Source organism: Caretta caretta, chromosome 16 (genome assembly GCF_965140235.1).
Source record: "Caretta caretta isolate rCarCar2 chromosome 16, rCarCar1.hap1, whole genome shotgun sequence".
NCBI lineage: Eukaryota > Metazoa > Chordata > Testudines > Cheloniidae > Caretta > Caretta caretta.
This window is the reverse complement of record NC_134221.1, coordinates 6,001,262-6,016,345: the sequence shown is the minus strand read 5'-3', so window position 1 is coordinate 6,016,345 and position 15,084 is coordinate 6,001,262. Positions and strand designations below refer to the sequence as shown.

Here is a 15,084-nt window from a genome sequence, read left to right as displayed (position 1 = left end):
GTGCTCTGCAGCTCCCATTGTGGGAGGTCCACCCAAAAATGTGGGGCTGAAACAGTGCTCGGACAGTGATCCCCACCAGTGACCTGGGCCATCCTTTGGGCTTTCAGGTGAGAACCCTCAGCCTCCCGCCCCTCAATCTCTACCTGATTGGCTGAGCAGGGGGTTATTGACAGGGAGGAGACTCAGGTCCTTGCTGTTCTCTTTTAAGACCAAGTGAAAAAGTCATAACCAGTCATATGTTTGACGAATTTTGCTGCTTCTCTGCATTAGTTGTCTCTGAGCAATTAATGATTCTCTCTAACATTCCAGTTCTCAGAAAATACTTGCTGAATAATTACTGTGATTGGTCTGGAGTTCATCTGAGAGCACTTTATTCAGGTCAGTCAGTGTATGAAATTCAAAATCCAATGGGTCCTATTCCTAACTCTGCCACTGACTGCCTGTGTGACCTAAGACAAGTCAATTCTCCTTTCTCAGCCTTAGCTCTCCCTCTTTCAAGTAGGGCTAACAATCCGATCCTACCTACCTCCCGGTGGGTGGAGGATGTGGATCCATTGGAGAGTGTCACTAGGAGCAGTGCATAATATGAGGTGTCCTATCAGGTTTACTCAGATCAGATTATGACACAATAGAATAGCTGAAATAGTCTATTTTATTTGTATTTGATTATTTTGAAATTGTTAAGAGCAGCAACTACTTGGCTCAGACTGAAGCACATTATCGAATTTTCAAGATCTAAGTGTCTCCTCTTTGTGTGCGAAGAGACAATGTAACACATGGTGACAAACAGGAGATGCTTTTGTTTTGCAAGAAAATATTTTTGCAGAGAATTTTCATCCCACTTGTTATGATTTCAAGAAACAAATGGTTTAGTCTGAATGGGATTTTCTGACAGAAACGGTTTAAATGAAATTTCCCCACCCTCTCGATTCCTGGGCTCTATCCCTGCCTCTGGGGGGGGGGGAGGGTTGTTGTCTCTTAGGACAGGAGTCAGGACTGGTGGCTTCTCTTTCAAAAAGGACAAACCCTAAGGTCTCCAGTGATTCTTGCTGTGTAGGCCCTTGGGTAGGTCACGTCCCTTCTTTGTACCTCAGGCTTCCCATCTGTCCAATGGGAACAGGGACAATTCTCGAACTCTGGGCAGTCATGAGCCTGGGTGAGATAAGGGGCGTTAAAGCCCTTTGTGAAGGAGAAAGGGAGTTTCATGGTGTTGAGCACCAAGAAATTCTAAATTTTGCTAAAATGTCTAGTCTGCGGAAACCAGAAATGGTCGGAGCCAAATTTTAACCATTGTCTTTTTTAAGGCCCATTCAGGGATGTGAGTCCCACTCTTTTAGGTACCTGGGGTTCTTTGCCAGGAGGAGAGGAGAGGTTCCTGCCTCCATTTTTGTGGCCTTAACAAACCAGGTGCTGGGCCCCAGTTCTCGTCCGAGATCCCCAAAAAAGAACATCTTCCCATCCATTAACAAGACAGTCCCTATCTTTAAAAGGGGAACAAAGAGAACCCTGGGACTTACAGACTAGCCAGCCTCACTTCCATACTAGCATATATCATAGATATATGATACCTGGAAAGACACTGGAACACATTATTAAACAATCAGTTTGTCAGTACCTACAGGATAATTTGGTTCTTAGGACTAGTAAGCATGAATTTGTCAAGAACAAATCATTCCAAACCAATCCTATTTCCTTCTTTGACAGGGTTACGGTCTAGTGGAGGTGGGTAAACAGTAGATGTGATCTATCTTGGTGTTAATAAGGCTTTTGGCACAGTCCCATAGGACATTCTCACAAGCAAACTAGGGAAATGTGGTCTAGATGCAATTAGTACAATGTGGGTGCACAGCTGGTTGAAAGCCCATACTCCAAGAGTCCTTCTCCATGTTTGGCTGTCCAACGGAGAGGATGTACCTAGTGTGTCCGGCAGGGATCAGTCCGGGGTCCGGTACTATTCAATATTTTCATGAAGGATTTGGAAAATGGAGTGGAGAGTATGCTTCTAAAATGTACAGATGACAACAAGCACTTTGGAGCACAGGATTGGAATTCAAAACGCCCCTAACTAATTTGAGACTTGGTCTTCTTGAACCAAACTCCATGGCTGGGCCCCTCTCTATAGACTGGGCTGAAGTGAAACCCCAGAGCCAAACACTCCTCCTGGGCAGTGCGCTCCGACCTGTAATGGGCAGATGCTGCTTCGCACTGTCAGACCAGCTTTTGCTGGGTGATTCTCCCAGGACTTTCCAATAGTGGGAAAGTATGAAATCCCCATTTGACTGCTGGGGACAGAGCCCTAGAATGGGGAGCAACTTGCCCAAAGTCCCACAGGTCAATAGGAAAACCAGCAATGAAACCCGGGAGTCCTGACTCCCAGTCCCCTGATCTAGTCTTTACAACAGAGCACACTCCCTCTCAAAGACAGGGGGACCGGTCATGAGGGCCTGGTTGTAACTGCAGGCTGTGGGAGGGAGTGTGCAGCTGTGGTTAGTGAAGGGGCCTGGAAATAAGGACTGCTGGGTCCCATCCCTGGCTCTGGCACGTGGGGTGACCCTGAGCCAGGAGCTTCCCCTCCCCAGGCCTGTTCTCATCAGTAGGGTTGTTGTCACAGTCCCTAAAGCCCAGGGTGGTGGGAGGCTCCAGGAAGGTGTGTAAAGTGCCGGGATGTCAGGAGCTGGGAGGCACTGTCACCCCCACACTAGCGTGGTGTTCTGCACCCCCTGCGGCTGGCTGAGTTTCTCCGTCCCTTGGCAATAAGACAGACTCTTGTTTTCCTAGCCAGTCAAGTGCCCAGTGTCATCACTCTGCCTGCTGGCTGGGCAGGGTAACTCCTCAGGTCACCACCCTCTGCAGCCTGCCTTGGGCTTGGCGAGTGAGGAGGAGGGCGAGGGACAGCTGTCGACCCTGAACATCCACCATCCATCGCTCCATCACCTAGAGCAAGTGAGTGGCATTAGGGTTCCTCTGTGGCGTCCCCTGTCTGTCTGGGGAGAGGCAGAAAGAGGGGGAGAGAATCTCTCCCAAAGGAGATTGGATTTGCAAACCACCCCCAGGAGCCCCTCACTCTCAGACGGAAAGGGGCTTCTCCAGAGCCGTGTCCAGTGTGTTTGGCAATGTCCCAGCAATGGGGCTCCCAGCCCTCCCTTGTGGGAGACTGTTCCCCAGGCTGAGAGTCTCTGAGCTGGGCCAGACCATGTGAGCTGCTGAGCATGGAAATCAATGGGAACCGAGGGGGCTGAGGGCTTGCTATGCCTAGGGACTTTGATGTTGGGAATGGTTTCCCAGGAGAAGTCCGGACTTCAGTGTGTGTGGATTGCACTCCCTGCACCCCTGTGCAGGGAGGAGGAGCTGCTTTGGCTGGGGCAGGGATGGGGAGGGACCAAACAGGCTGGCTGGTGAGAGGCTGCCTTGAGCCCAGACTCACGCCTGCTTCCCGCTTGGGTCCAGGTCAGCAAGGCTCCTGGGGGTGTTCAGGAAGAAGGCTCTGCAGGTGGCCCCGGAGCCTGAGGGAAGCAGCTGCCATCTTCCCCAGGAGCAGAGCAGCCCCTCCATCCCTGCTGGCGGGGAAGGAGCTCCCAGCTGGGCCAGGAGGTGAAAATGCCCAGCCTTCTGGCAGAGGAAACCCGCTCCCGGTGCAGGCTTGTTGTGTGGGAAGCACCGGCCCCAGGAGCCCAGCCCTGATTCTCAGCAGGAGGCATTGCCCTGCCCAGGCACTGAGGACCTTCCAGCCTCCCCAGGGCAGGAGGTGGAGGATCCCTGCCGCAGAACCAGCAGCTTGGGCCGCTCCCTATGGGACAGCGGCAGCACCTGGGACTCGAGCAGCAGTGAGGCTGATGGGCGCCGCTGCTTTGTTCCATTTGAGGAGCCAGGCTGGGCTCAGGGAGGGTTAGGAGGGGGCTGTGAACACCCTGGGCCCAGGCCCTCAACCAGTGTTACGGGGGCAGGTCCCCAGCCCAGGTGTCTGGCCTGAGCCACATGAACCTCACTGATACTAGATGCTGCCACTTGGGTCCTTGGTGCTCCAGTTGGGTGTGGGGGAAGGCACCTCCCAGGGGGCCCAGGACAGTGTGAGGGTGTCCCTTTGCTATGGGCTCCTGAAGGAGTTGGGGGCTGAAAGCATCACTGAGAGGGGGGAGTGTGGGCCCCGATCTGCCCTGGGTCCGGAGGTGGGAAGAGGGCAGATTGCCCTACCATGCCCTTGTCCTTTCTCTGAGTGACTGCAGGTGTCACCCTGTCCCCTTCTCTCCCTGGTGCAGGGACCCCCAGGGACTCAGAGCAGGAATGGGTGGACGTGGCCACAGAGGAGGCTGCTCTCAGTAACATCCGAGAGCAGCTCCAGGGGAGAGAAAAGATACAAACCTTCCCCAGCTGTGCTGGAACTGAGATTGTCCTGCCCTTTCCCAGCACCCTGACCCCTTGCAGAGGGTCTTGTCTCTGATGATCCACCAGCCCTAATGGGGACCTTTCTCCTCCATGATCTGGGACCCCCAAGATGGGGGTGTTTGTCACACACCAGCCAGGATCTCCTCCTCCCACAGGCACTGTCCCAGTTCCTGACCCTGCTAGGAGTCACGGGTGATTTGGACAGTGGGCGGGTCCCCACTATCTCCCATTCAGGCCTGAGTCCTGCAGCTGGTGTGGGTGGGGCAGGGAGGTCCCTGGCTAATTGGCTTTCTCTCCCCTACCCCCACTCCTGGTAGATGCAGGATGAGGCCCAGCAGCTCAGGTTCCTGCCCGCCATCCACCCCGTGTGTCTCGCTGCACAGCAGAGAGGGCAGGACACACTGGAGCTGCACTGCTGCAAGGTGGCTGTGGTGGAGAGGATTGTGGTGAGCGAGACACGGCATCCGGCAGCTGGAGGGAGGACAGAGACATGGGAGGGGCAGGGGTCTCCCCGGGCCAATGGATGGGGGATGGCTGGGGCTGAAGACTGGGAAGAAGGGACGGGAGAAATTTGGAGATTGGTCACTAGCAGGCAGGAATCGGAGGAGCGGGAGGCAGGTGTGGGGATCCTGCTGGCTGTGTGGGACCCTGGCTGGGTAATCTCCTTCCTGGGAAGTGTCAGTGAGCCCTAATCTCACATGCTCCTTTATCTCCTTTGGGTCTCACGAGAGCTCATTGAGGAGCTTCCTGATAGCTCTCCACCCGGCACCTTCCTTGTTAACTCCCTGATTGCTGTGGGCAACTTCAGGTACTGAGACCCTCCCGCCCGGTTCCCCTAACCCCGGTGCTGCTCAGGCCCAGGGCTGGGAGTCATGGCCCCTCCCACTCCCAGGTCACCTCCCAAGGGTGGCTCCTCTGGCAGAGGTGGTGGGAAGGTTTCCTCTCTCCTGGCTGCGGTGTTCTTTTCACTCCAGTAAGAGTGCAATGGCTTTGGGGAGAAGCTCACTCCCCGGATCAGATAAGGAGGGGCAGCATGGGCCATTTTTGCTCTGCCACTGTCTGTCTGGGAAACCTTGGCCTTGTCATTCCCTGGCTCGGTGCCTCAGTTTCCATTCTCACCAGCCTGTGCCTATTTCCCTGCGGTTTCACGTGCGTGTTGGTGCCAGTCCCACCCCCGCACTACACAGTCTAATACCGGCTCCTCTTTCTTGCCAGCACCATGACACCTGCCCTGGAGCCAGATCTGGAGACCCACCTCCTTCGAGCTGCCCTGCATGCCGTCTTCACCCTGGGCACCGAGAAGGACATCACCCAAGTCCAGGTAGATCATGCTAAAGTCATGGACTGAAGAGCCAGCTGTCATCCTGTCATGGATCCTTGCTAATTGCCTGCAGTGCGATGTGAATCAGACAGGCCAGGATATGTGTTTGAGGGTCTCACCAGTGGTTCCCAGAGACCTCTCGTCCCATCCTGTGGCAGGTGTAGCCCCAGTTTCCCTAACTCTGACCCATGGCTCTCCCTTGCTTTGCAGGATCTGCATAGGGTCTTGCCAGACCTCCTGAATGCCCTGCTGGGGAACCTGCTGGCAGAGTCCCCAGACACCGACCAGCTCCACTACATCTTGGTGGTGAGTCTGATGAAAAGGGTGGGGGCAATTTTACCTTCACTCTTTTATCCATTTTCCAGTCTGTCCTCCTAGCTGGGCCCCCAGTGGGTTGTCCTTGGTCAGGGCAGTCAGTGCAATGCAGTGTCAGGCCCTTCCTCCTTGAAGGACAGAGGAAGGAACTGGGACTTGAAGCCAGAGCTCTGCCTGGTTCTGTTGAGCACTAACCACAGGGCCCCTGGCTGGCTTTGGGAGTCTGAACCCTTCCTGTGAGATCCAGAAGATGGTCCTCAGAGAAGAGTCACAGGCTCCTTCCTAGACAAACAGGAGGACCCCAGAGAATCAGCCCTTCTCTGCAACGGGCCCTGAGATTCCTGGGAGGATTGTGCTCCACTCAGTCCCTTCCTCCAGTCAAGGACTTGACAGCCAGGGTTGGGTGAGGGGTCTGTCTCTTTCCTGGTGAGCTGTTCAGGAATCAGGAGTTCAGGGAGGATGGGACCAGCCCTGACACCGACCTTTGTTCCAGTCTAGAGACAATGACAAGTTGTGACCTGCAGGATACAAGCATCGTCCTGAGGGCAACATTCCCCTTCTAAAGCTCTCAGAGGAACAGCCGTGTTAGTCTGTATTCGCAAAAAGAAAAGGAGTACTTGTGGCACCTTAGAGACTAACCAATTTATTTGAGCATGAGCTTTCGTGAGCTACAGCTCACTTCATCAGATGCATACCTAAAGCTCTGCGATCAATGACTCAGATATTCCACCCTGCACACAATGTCTCAGCCCCCTGGGGATAGGGGGAGGGTCCCATCTGCATAACACATGCACCTGCCCATTGATCCTGAGCTTCCTCCTTTCCCCACAGCACATTAACTACTGGATTGTGTCCAGGGTGTGGCAAGAGAGAGGCAGGGCCATTAGAAGCAGCACGGCCCTACTCAGATTCACCATCACCCTCCCTGAGTTTGACATAAGTGGCCTCTGACCCCGGCTTTCTGACTCCAGGTGTGGGTGGGTTGGCTCCAACTGGCTGTAGGATCTGCAGCTGCAGGGGCTGTGGATTAGGAGTGTTCCTCTTGGGGAGGCAGAGTCAGAGCAGAGATTGAGCTTGGCTTGAGTCAAGTTCTTCTTGTCCTGGTTAAGTGGTGACTCTGGGCTTTCAAGGGGACCATGCTCCAGGTTCATGCCTTCCTGTCATCCTGGAGCAGCTGGGGAAGCAAGTCCTCATGAAGGGCCCTGCCCACATCCCTGTGCTCCAGGCTCCCTTGGGGGCAGAGGAAATTAAGGGTCTAACTCTAGGTCCTATCCTCTAGCATCTCCTGCAGAGGGGCTGAGGGGGAAGGAGAGTCCTGACCCAGCGGGGCCTGGAAGCTGACAGGAAAATGCTGATGGAGTCCCCTCTCCCTCTCCCTTCCATTAGAACTCAGCAGAATTCCCCAGGATGGGTCACCGTGTGGCACAGCTGGCTCTGTCCATCGGTGACCCAGCCAAGGACATCAGCCGGCAGGCCAGGGAACGTGTTTACTGGCTCTACCCGCTGCTGCTGCACCAGAGGGTTAAGGAACCCAGCGGGGAAATGGCACCCGCTAGAAGAATGAGACTGGGACCCCAGCCAATTTCTCTCAGACTGACCCCGGCTGGAGGATGAGTCTCTCTCTCTCTCTTTCTCTGTTCTACACCAGCCCCTGCAATCCTGTTGGGCCAGGCCCGCAGCGAGGCCTCTGCCCACTGTGCAGCCACCAATGGGATTGGAAGGACACACGCACGGCAACCAGAATGACAAACGTGTGTGTGTCTCTTTCCCGGGGCTGACCATCCATGAGGCCGAAGACCTGTGGTGCTGCGACTGGCACCAGGACTGCAGGCTCCTGGGCTACAGGAACACAGCCCGGGTGCAGGAGGTAAGGACACTCTGCCAGGGCATGAGACAGCTCAGGGAGTGGGGAGGGGGTGGCTAGGTCCCCTGCAGTGGCTACCTCCTGGGGCCACTAGACGGAGATGCTGTTCTAGCCCCAGGATTTGCCCAGAGCCAGCCTTCAATCTGCTAATGCCTCACGCCCTGTCTATTTTAGGTCTTCAGAAAGTTCTTCTCGGAGGGGCAGAGAAGATTGCTTCTCTGGACGGCGGTACTGGCCATCCACGACCCCCTGCTGCGTGTCAGCCAGGCTGGGCTGGTCCTGGCCTTCTCCCTCCTGGGGGAAGCCCAGCAGCTGATGGGGGACAAGGTAAACAGCGGGATTAGACTCAGGAGATTGGGGTGGGGCCCAGGCCTCATTCCCATCCTAACACCATTCGCTGGCCTGGCAGCAAGGAGCCTGGTGGGGAATGAGAGGGAGATGAATTCACCTCCATGAGCAGGAGGGAGAGAACTTGTCCCCAGAGAAGCTCCAACCCAGCTCTTTAGCCAGGCTAATTAATGACAAAAGCGTCACCTCATCGTGGACCTATGTTCTTAGGACATGGTGCTATCGCTCTTGGGAAGGGCAGAAGAGTCCCCTAAGTGCCCTCTGCGAGCCTCTCCTGTCCCACAGGGCCGTACCCAGTTCCCAGTGGCCTAGTGTCCGTGTCATCCTAGCCACCACCCAGAGTTGCTCCCATCACTGGCAGCCTGGGAGGCCAAGGACTCACTGGGGATGGCGACTGACCAGGCAGGACTGAGGCACATGGGTGGGGGAAGCTTGTCCTGCTGCTGGCAGGGCTGGACCCGCTCTAGAGAGAATGGGGGGATTCAGTCAGCAGGGGCCACTGATCTGCCCATTCACCAGGCCTGCCATCCTGTGGCGTCAGCATTAGTGACTGGGATGACTTGGGGAAAGGTCTCAGCCTCCCCACATCTCACTTCACTGCTGCCAGAATCCCTCCTGTGCCCCCTGCTAGAGCCCCCTCCCTGGGTGGGGGCAGAGGAGAGGGGTCTGAGAAGTTGAGCTGTGGATTGGAGGTGGAACAGCTGTCAGGGGCACTGAGGGGGAGGTGGCAGGCGCTCACCCTACAAGGAGGGGAGTTGGCACTGGAGGTCACTAGAAAGGACAACAAGACTCCATTCTGGGGATCAGGAGGGTGAATCCATCCCTCAGAGGTGGCAGGGACTGGGTGGAAATGCTGCTGGTTCCAGGTGCCCTTAATCCCCTGATTCCTTGAGGGCATCTGAGTCTCTGACAAGTTCTCGTTCCCTTGCAGCAGGAGGCCATTACGGCCAATGTGAACCCGCGAGCTCCACATCATTCGGCACTTGCGCCAGGTGCCATGCCTCTGAGACCACCAGCAGCTCCCGCTCCCGGCTGCAGGTACTGCTCTGGCTTACTGGAAATGGGCAGCTAGTGGAAGAGGAAATGGAGCCCCCTGGCACTCACAAAAACTCTCCCCCCTCTCTGTGGAGCAGGGTCCTTCCCTCTGCCCCCACAATTCCTTCCTCTGGGGGCAAGAGCTATTTCCCTCACACCCATTCCCCTCCCTGCTTTCCTTGGTCTACCCCCATCCCATTCCCCCTGCTCCCAGGCAGAGCTCTCCCTGACCCATATGGTGCAGTAGGGCCATTGTGTCAGGGCCACAGCCCCGAGCCCCACTTTTGAGGAGGTGGGGGTGGGACAGAGGCTCAGGGCTAGCTTCACCTCCTGCCCTTTATTCTCCCCTTGGCCCTTCTATGGGGTGTCTGGATGCGAAATGAATAGGAGTCTCCTTCCCAGCTGTCTTCCAGGCCCTGGGATCCGGCACAGCCGGAGCTGAGCCGCCTCAGGGAGCAGTGGGGACAGGTCACCTCATCCCATCAAAGCAAGCAATGCTGGCCCTCAAAGAGGCTTAGATGGAAGACCCCACTCCCCCATGGAGGGAAGAGCCATTTACTCGTTGGGGCATGTGGGTCTCTTGGGGGAGAAATGGGATCCCCGCTGCATAGCCTGTCTGGGAGCTTCCCCCATCCCTGGCTTCCCAGCTCTGGGACAGAGATGTCTCCATCATCGTACCACCCTGGTTTTGTTCCTAGGAAGGGGCTCCCCAGAGATGTCCTCAAACCTGGACTCCTGAGAGCATTTCCGGTAGGAGGCTCCAGCCCCTCGGGCATGAAGAGAGGGTCAGGTAGTCTCGTTCCCATGGCATGTCCGGTCTCCAGCTCCACTTCCCACAGCGGGGCGAATTAACCCATCAGCTCCCAGAATCCCAACTCTTTGACCTCCTTCTGCTGAGCAGTGGGGTTTCTCCAGTGCCCTCACCACACCTGTCAGCCTCTGAATGATGAAGGGCCTGAATGTCAGAGTCACCAGAACAAGCAAACTCCAGTTCCAGGCATTGGGGTCTGTGTGTACTCAGCCCCTCTGGAAACCAGGTCTGAAATGGGGAGCAAGGACCCCAGCCTAGTCACAGTAGAAGTGGGCAGAGCAGGCCTGTAACAGGGTGCTTTCCTCTGGGCTGCACAGCCTGGGGCTTCGCCAAGCTGATTACAGAATGAGCCCTACCTGAGAGGCACCAAGTATCTCCCCCTAAAGAGCCAGACTTCAGTGGTGATCCAGCCCAGCTGGGGAATCTATAGGAATGAGAAGGAGGTAGGAAGTTCAGAGCAGCAAGGAAAGCCTAGAGGGGAACTTGAGAAGAAAGGTAGGAAGTGCCCAGGGAAAAGTGCAGCAAAGAGAAAGGAGCAGACCAAGCTGTTGGGTACATGGTCCTGGGCTGCTACCAATGTCAGGGTGGGACTGGGTTCCCCTACTGGCCCCAAAGAAGGGGGCGTACACGCTCCCAGAGAGGGTTACCAAGCCCTGCAAGGGGGCTGCAGGCTGAGTAAGAGCCCCAGCACTGGCAGAAGAACTTCCTTCTGTGGAAAGACCTCTTTGGACTTTTAGTGTGAGATAAGCTGGGCTCCAGAAAGGTGGACTAAAGGTGGTGACCTGGCTGGCGGGGTGAGTTATCAGGCAGAGAAATTACCATGGTGCTGGAGTGACCATGGATGCGGGACGCTAGCCCAGCGCGAGGGCTGTGATGCCATGCGTGGCCGCCGGGGGGCACATAACAATGAGTAGATTCGTTTCTGATTGGCATAGTCAGAAGGACTGAATTCCCCCTGTGATCCGTGAGGGCTGATGGAAGGCTTGGTTGCTGAAGGAAGGTCTGTCCTCCCAAGCGGGTGTATCGGGGGACCGAGCTGGTCACTGGATTTCCCACTTCAGTTGCTTTGGCTGCTTAACCAGTCCCTGTAGGTCTAGGGGTTTCTCCAGCAGCTCCTAGAATCATAGAATATCAGGGTTGGAAGGGACCTCAGGAGGTCATCTAGTCCAACCCCCTGCTCAAAGCAGGACCAGTCCCCAATTTTTGCCCCAGATCCCTAAATGGCCCCCTCAAGGATTGAACTCACAACCCTGGGTTTAGCAGGCCAATGCTCAAACCACTGAGCTATCAATCCCCCTGAAAAGAAAAAAGAAAAGCAACAGAAGCCGAAGGAAGTGCAGGCGGAGCTACAGACTCAGCAGCAGCAAAACCTGTGAGAGATCCTGCAAAGGGAAATCAACCCAGGGTCTGCTGTGCCCATGGCCAAAAAGAGAAGACACGGAGAGCATGCCTGGGCTGTGCTGAGAAGGTTAGCCCAGGAGAGCAGGGCATGAGAAAGTGTCCAAGCGTGGCCTAATGCCAAGATGGGGACAAGAGTTCTTTGTTTTGGGTGCAGAGAAACAGGCCATATTGAAAGACAAGGCCTGCTTAGGAAATTGCTGAGTGGCAAAAGGAGGGGCCAGGGTCCCAAGAAGGTACAAGGAAAGGAGAAGTAAACCCTCATGGGGCAGGCAACGTGGAGGTGGCAGGGATGGCAGTGGACCTTGCAGACCCTCCACCAACACACCCTGTCGGGTGCTGCAAGGAGGTGAAGGACGAAATGGTTGGCCCAGAGATGAAGCTGACTGAAGTAGGGACAGACACAAGGGTGGAGCAGTCCATGGTGGGCTCTCCGACCCTGACGGAAAAGGTTTTGGCGTGTGCAGCGACAGTAGCAAAGAGGCTACAGAAGAAGCTAAAGGCTTCCGAAGAGGCTCTGCAAGCAGCGGCTGATGGGAATGAGGGGCTGCAGGAAGAGCGCTGGGATCCTGCAGAAGAGGAGGATGCCTCTGCATTCTGGTGAGCGAGCTGGCAGTGGAGCTGGAGACTCGGTGCGTGCAGGCTGTACAAGCGCGCAGCCGGTGACAGCGACGAGATGACGAGGGACGAAGCTTGGAGAAGAATAGAACTTGTTCCCCGTGTGGGCCAGGTACTAAGGAGGAGGGTATATAAGAGGAGGGCTTGGCCAGTGGGCTATAAAGCCTGGACTAGGCCAAATGGATCACAGATTGAGCTCCGCCTGAGGGGAAAACCAGGGAAAACCGCAGCAAAGGTACAGGAGCAGGCCTAGCTGTTCGGTACAGGGCCTTGGGGCAGAACCTAGAATCCAGGGTAGGACTGGTTCTCCCATGGTCTTTTAAGGAAGGGGATGTACAAGGCCATAGAAAGGGCTACCAAGGCCAGCAAGGATAGGCCGAGCCAAAGTCAGGCTGGGGAAGAGCCCCCCACAGGACAGAGGACCTTGTTTCTGTTAAAGACATTTTTGGACTTTTAGTTTGGGATGAGCACGACCCAGGAAGGAGCGGACTAAAAGACGGTCACCTGGCTGAATGGCTGAGTTCCCAGGCAAAAAACTGCCAGAGTGCCCTAGCGACTATCGGCCGGGGTACTAGCCCAGCAAGAAAGCTGTGGCACCAGGCGTTGTGAGGAAGGGGCACCGGCGAGTGAACTCTGTTACAAGCCTGCTTCCATTATGAAAACAGCCTGGTATTGGAGAGTGGTGGGGATGGCCTATGGGAGATGATGGCTGGAGGGGTCATATAGGAGGGGCAGCAGGGTCCAGCGATGAGAGCAGGGAATGGGTTGTACTGCAGATGTGAGAACGGATAGCCCGGGTCACTCCTATTGTACGGGAACATTTGGAAAAGGCGCAGGAGGCCAGAAAACCCATTACAATCGCCAGGCAAAAGTCCGACAGTTCCAACCAGGGGATTGGGTGATGGTGTTGGTACCAACGGCAGAAAGCAAGCTTTTGGCCCAATGGCAGGGGCCCTATGAGGTGGTTGAACCTGTCGGGGAAGTAACCTATAAGGTACGGCAGCCAGGATACCGGAAACAAGAACAAATTTATCACACTAACCTCTTAAAGCCTTGGCACCAATGAGAGGCAAGTGTCGTGGCCCAAGAGACCCTGATCCAGGGAAATAATATGCAGGAACAGATCAGGATATCTACTGATCTGACACCAAACCAGAAGAAGGAGGTAACTGAGGTGATCAACCGATACCAGGACGTGTTTTCAACTAAACTGGGCCGGACCACCGAAGCATATCACCACATTATCACAGACCCTGGGGCAAAGGTAACTTTAAGGCCCTATCGGGTCCCAGCAGCAAAAAGGGAGGAGATCAAGGCAGAGGTAAAAAGATGTTGGAGCTGGGAGTCTTCGAAGAGTCCCACAGTCAGTGGTCAAGCCCGATTGTGTTGGTGCCCAAACCCGACGGCACCACTAGGTTTTGTAATGACTTTCGCTGGCTGAATGAGAGATCCAAATTCGATGCATACCCCGTATTGACCGCCTGGGCAACGCCCGATTTTTGACCACCCTTGATTTAACAAAGGGATACTGGCAGATTCCCCTTGCCAAAGATGCGAAAGAAAAGATGGCATTTTCTACGCCAGAGGGTCTGTTTCAATGTACTGTTCTTCCTTTTGGACTGCATGGGGCACCTGCCACCTTCCAGCGTCTTATGGACAAACTCCTATGGCCCCATACCAGTTATGCAGCGGCATACCTGGATGATGTGATTATTCACACCCCCGACGGGGAAACCCACTTAGGAAAGGTGGAAGCAGTTCTGGACTTGCTAAGACAGGCTGGCCTCACAGCCAACCCAGCCAAGTGTGCTATAGGGCTAGCTGAGGCTAAATACCTTGGCTACATTGTAGGAAGGGGCATGGTCAAGCCCCAACTAAAAAACTAGAAGCTATCCAAAATTGGCCCCGGCCAAATCGGAAAAAGTAAGTCTGGGCATTCCTGGGTGTGGTAGGGTACTACTGACGATTTATTCCCCATTTTGCTACCAGAGCAAGTCCCCTGACAGACCTGATAAAAGCCCGGGGTCAAGACATGGTAAAGTGGACAGATGCCACAGAGAAAGCATTCATGGATCTACGGACAGCCCTCTGCAGTAACCCCGTGCGTATAGCCCCAGACTTCAACAAAGAATTCATTTTACAAACAGATGCATCTGAAGTAGGATTGGGAGCTGTCCTATCGCAGATGGTCGAAGATGAAGAACACCCAACCCTCTACCTCAGCAGGAAACTCCTCCTGAGAGAGCAGAAGTATGCCAGGTTTCAGAGTGGCAGCCTTGTTAGTCTGTATTCGCAAAAAGAAAAGGAGTACTAGTGGCGCCTTAGAGACTAACCAATTTATTTGAGCATGAGCTTTCGTGAGCTATAGCTCACTTCTTCGGATACATTCAGTGGAAAATACAGTGAAGAGATTTATATACACACAGAACATGAAAAAATGAGTGTTATCATACACACTGTAAGGAGAGTGATCACTTAAGATGAGCTATTACCAGCAGGAGAGCCGAGCCAGGCCGGGGACGGGGGAGGGGGGACAGAAAACCTTCTGTAGTGATAATCAAGATGAGCCATTTCCAGCAGTTAACAGGAACATCTGAGGAACAGTGGGGGGTGGGTGGGGGAAATAAACATGGGGAAATAGTTTTACTTTGTGTAATGACACATCCACTTCCAGTCTCTATTCAAGCCTGAGTTAATTGTATCCAATTTGCAAATTAATTCCAATTCAGCAATCTCTCGTTGAAGTCTGTGTTTGAAGTCTTTTTGTTGTAATATTGCGACTTTTAGGTCTGTAATCGAGTGACCAGAGAGATTGAAGTGTTCTCTGACTGGTTTATGAATGTTATAATTCTTGACATCGGATTTGAGTCCATTCATTCTTTTACGTAGAGACTGTCCAGTTTGGCCAATGTACATGGCAGAGGGACATTGCTGGCACATGATGGCATATATCACATTGGTAGATGCGCAGGGGAACGAGCCTCTGATAGT

At 54.5% G+C, this 15,084-nt stretch overlaps 1 protein-coding gene across 2 annotated transcripts in view; it reads left to right on the top strand.

Annotated features, from left to right (window-relative positions):
* Positions 1 to 15,084, top strand: part of LOC125623632 (uncharacterized) — a 34,787-nt gene that overhangs the window by 5,757 nt on the left and 13,946 nt on the right. The window contains exons 2-8 of one of the 2 annotated variants that reach the window (XM_075120342.1): positions 2,779 to 2,943; positions 4,701 to 4,829; positions 5,599 to 5,704; positions 5,915 to 6,010; positions 7,668 to 7,886; positions 8,058 to 8,210; positions 9,166 to 9,269. In XM_075120342.1, coding sequence (XP_074976443.1) covers positions 4,708 to 4,829; positions 5,599 to 5,704; positions 5,915 to 6,010; positions 7,668 to 7,886; positions 8,058 to 8,210; positions 9,166 to 9,269 — 800 coding nt within the window. In that variant the 5' untranslated portion in view covers positions 2,779 to 2,943; positions 4,701 to 4,707. Of the gene's footprint in view, positions 1 to 2,778; positions 2,944 to 4,700; positions 4,830 to 5,598; positions 5,705 to 5,914; positions 6,011 to 7,667; positions 7,887 to 8,057; positions 8,211 to 9,162; positions 9,270 to 15,084 lie in introns of both variants that reach the window. The other variant, XM_048823275.2, reaches the window with a different exon arrangement.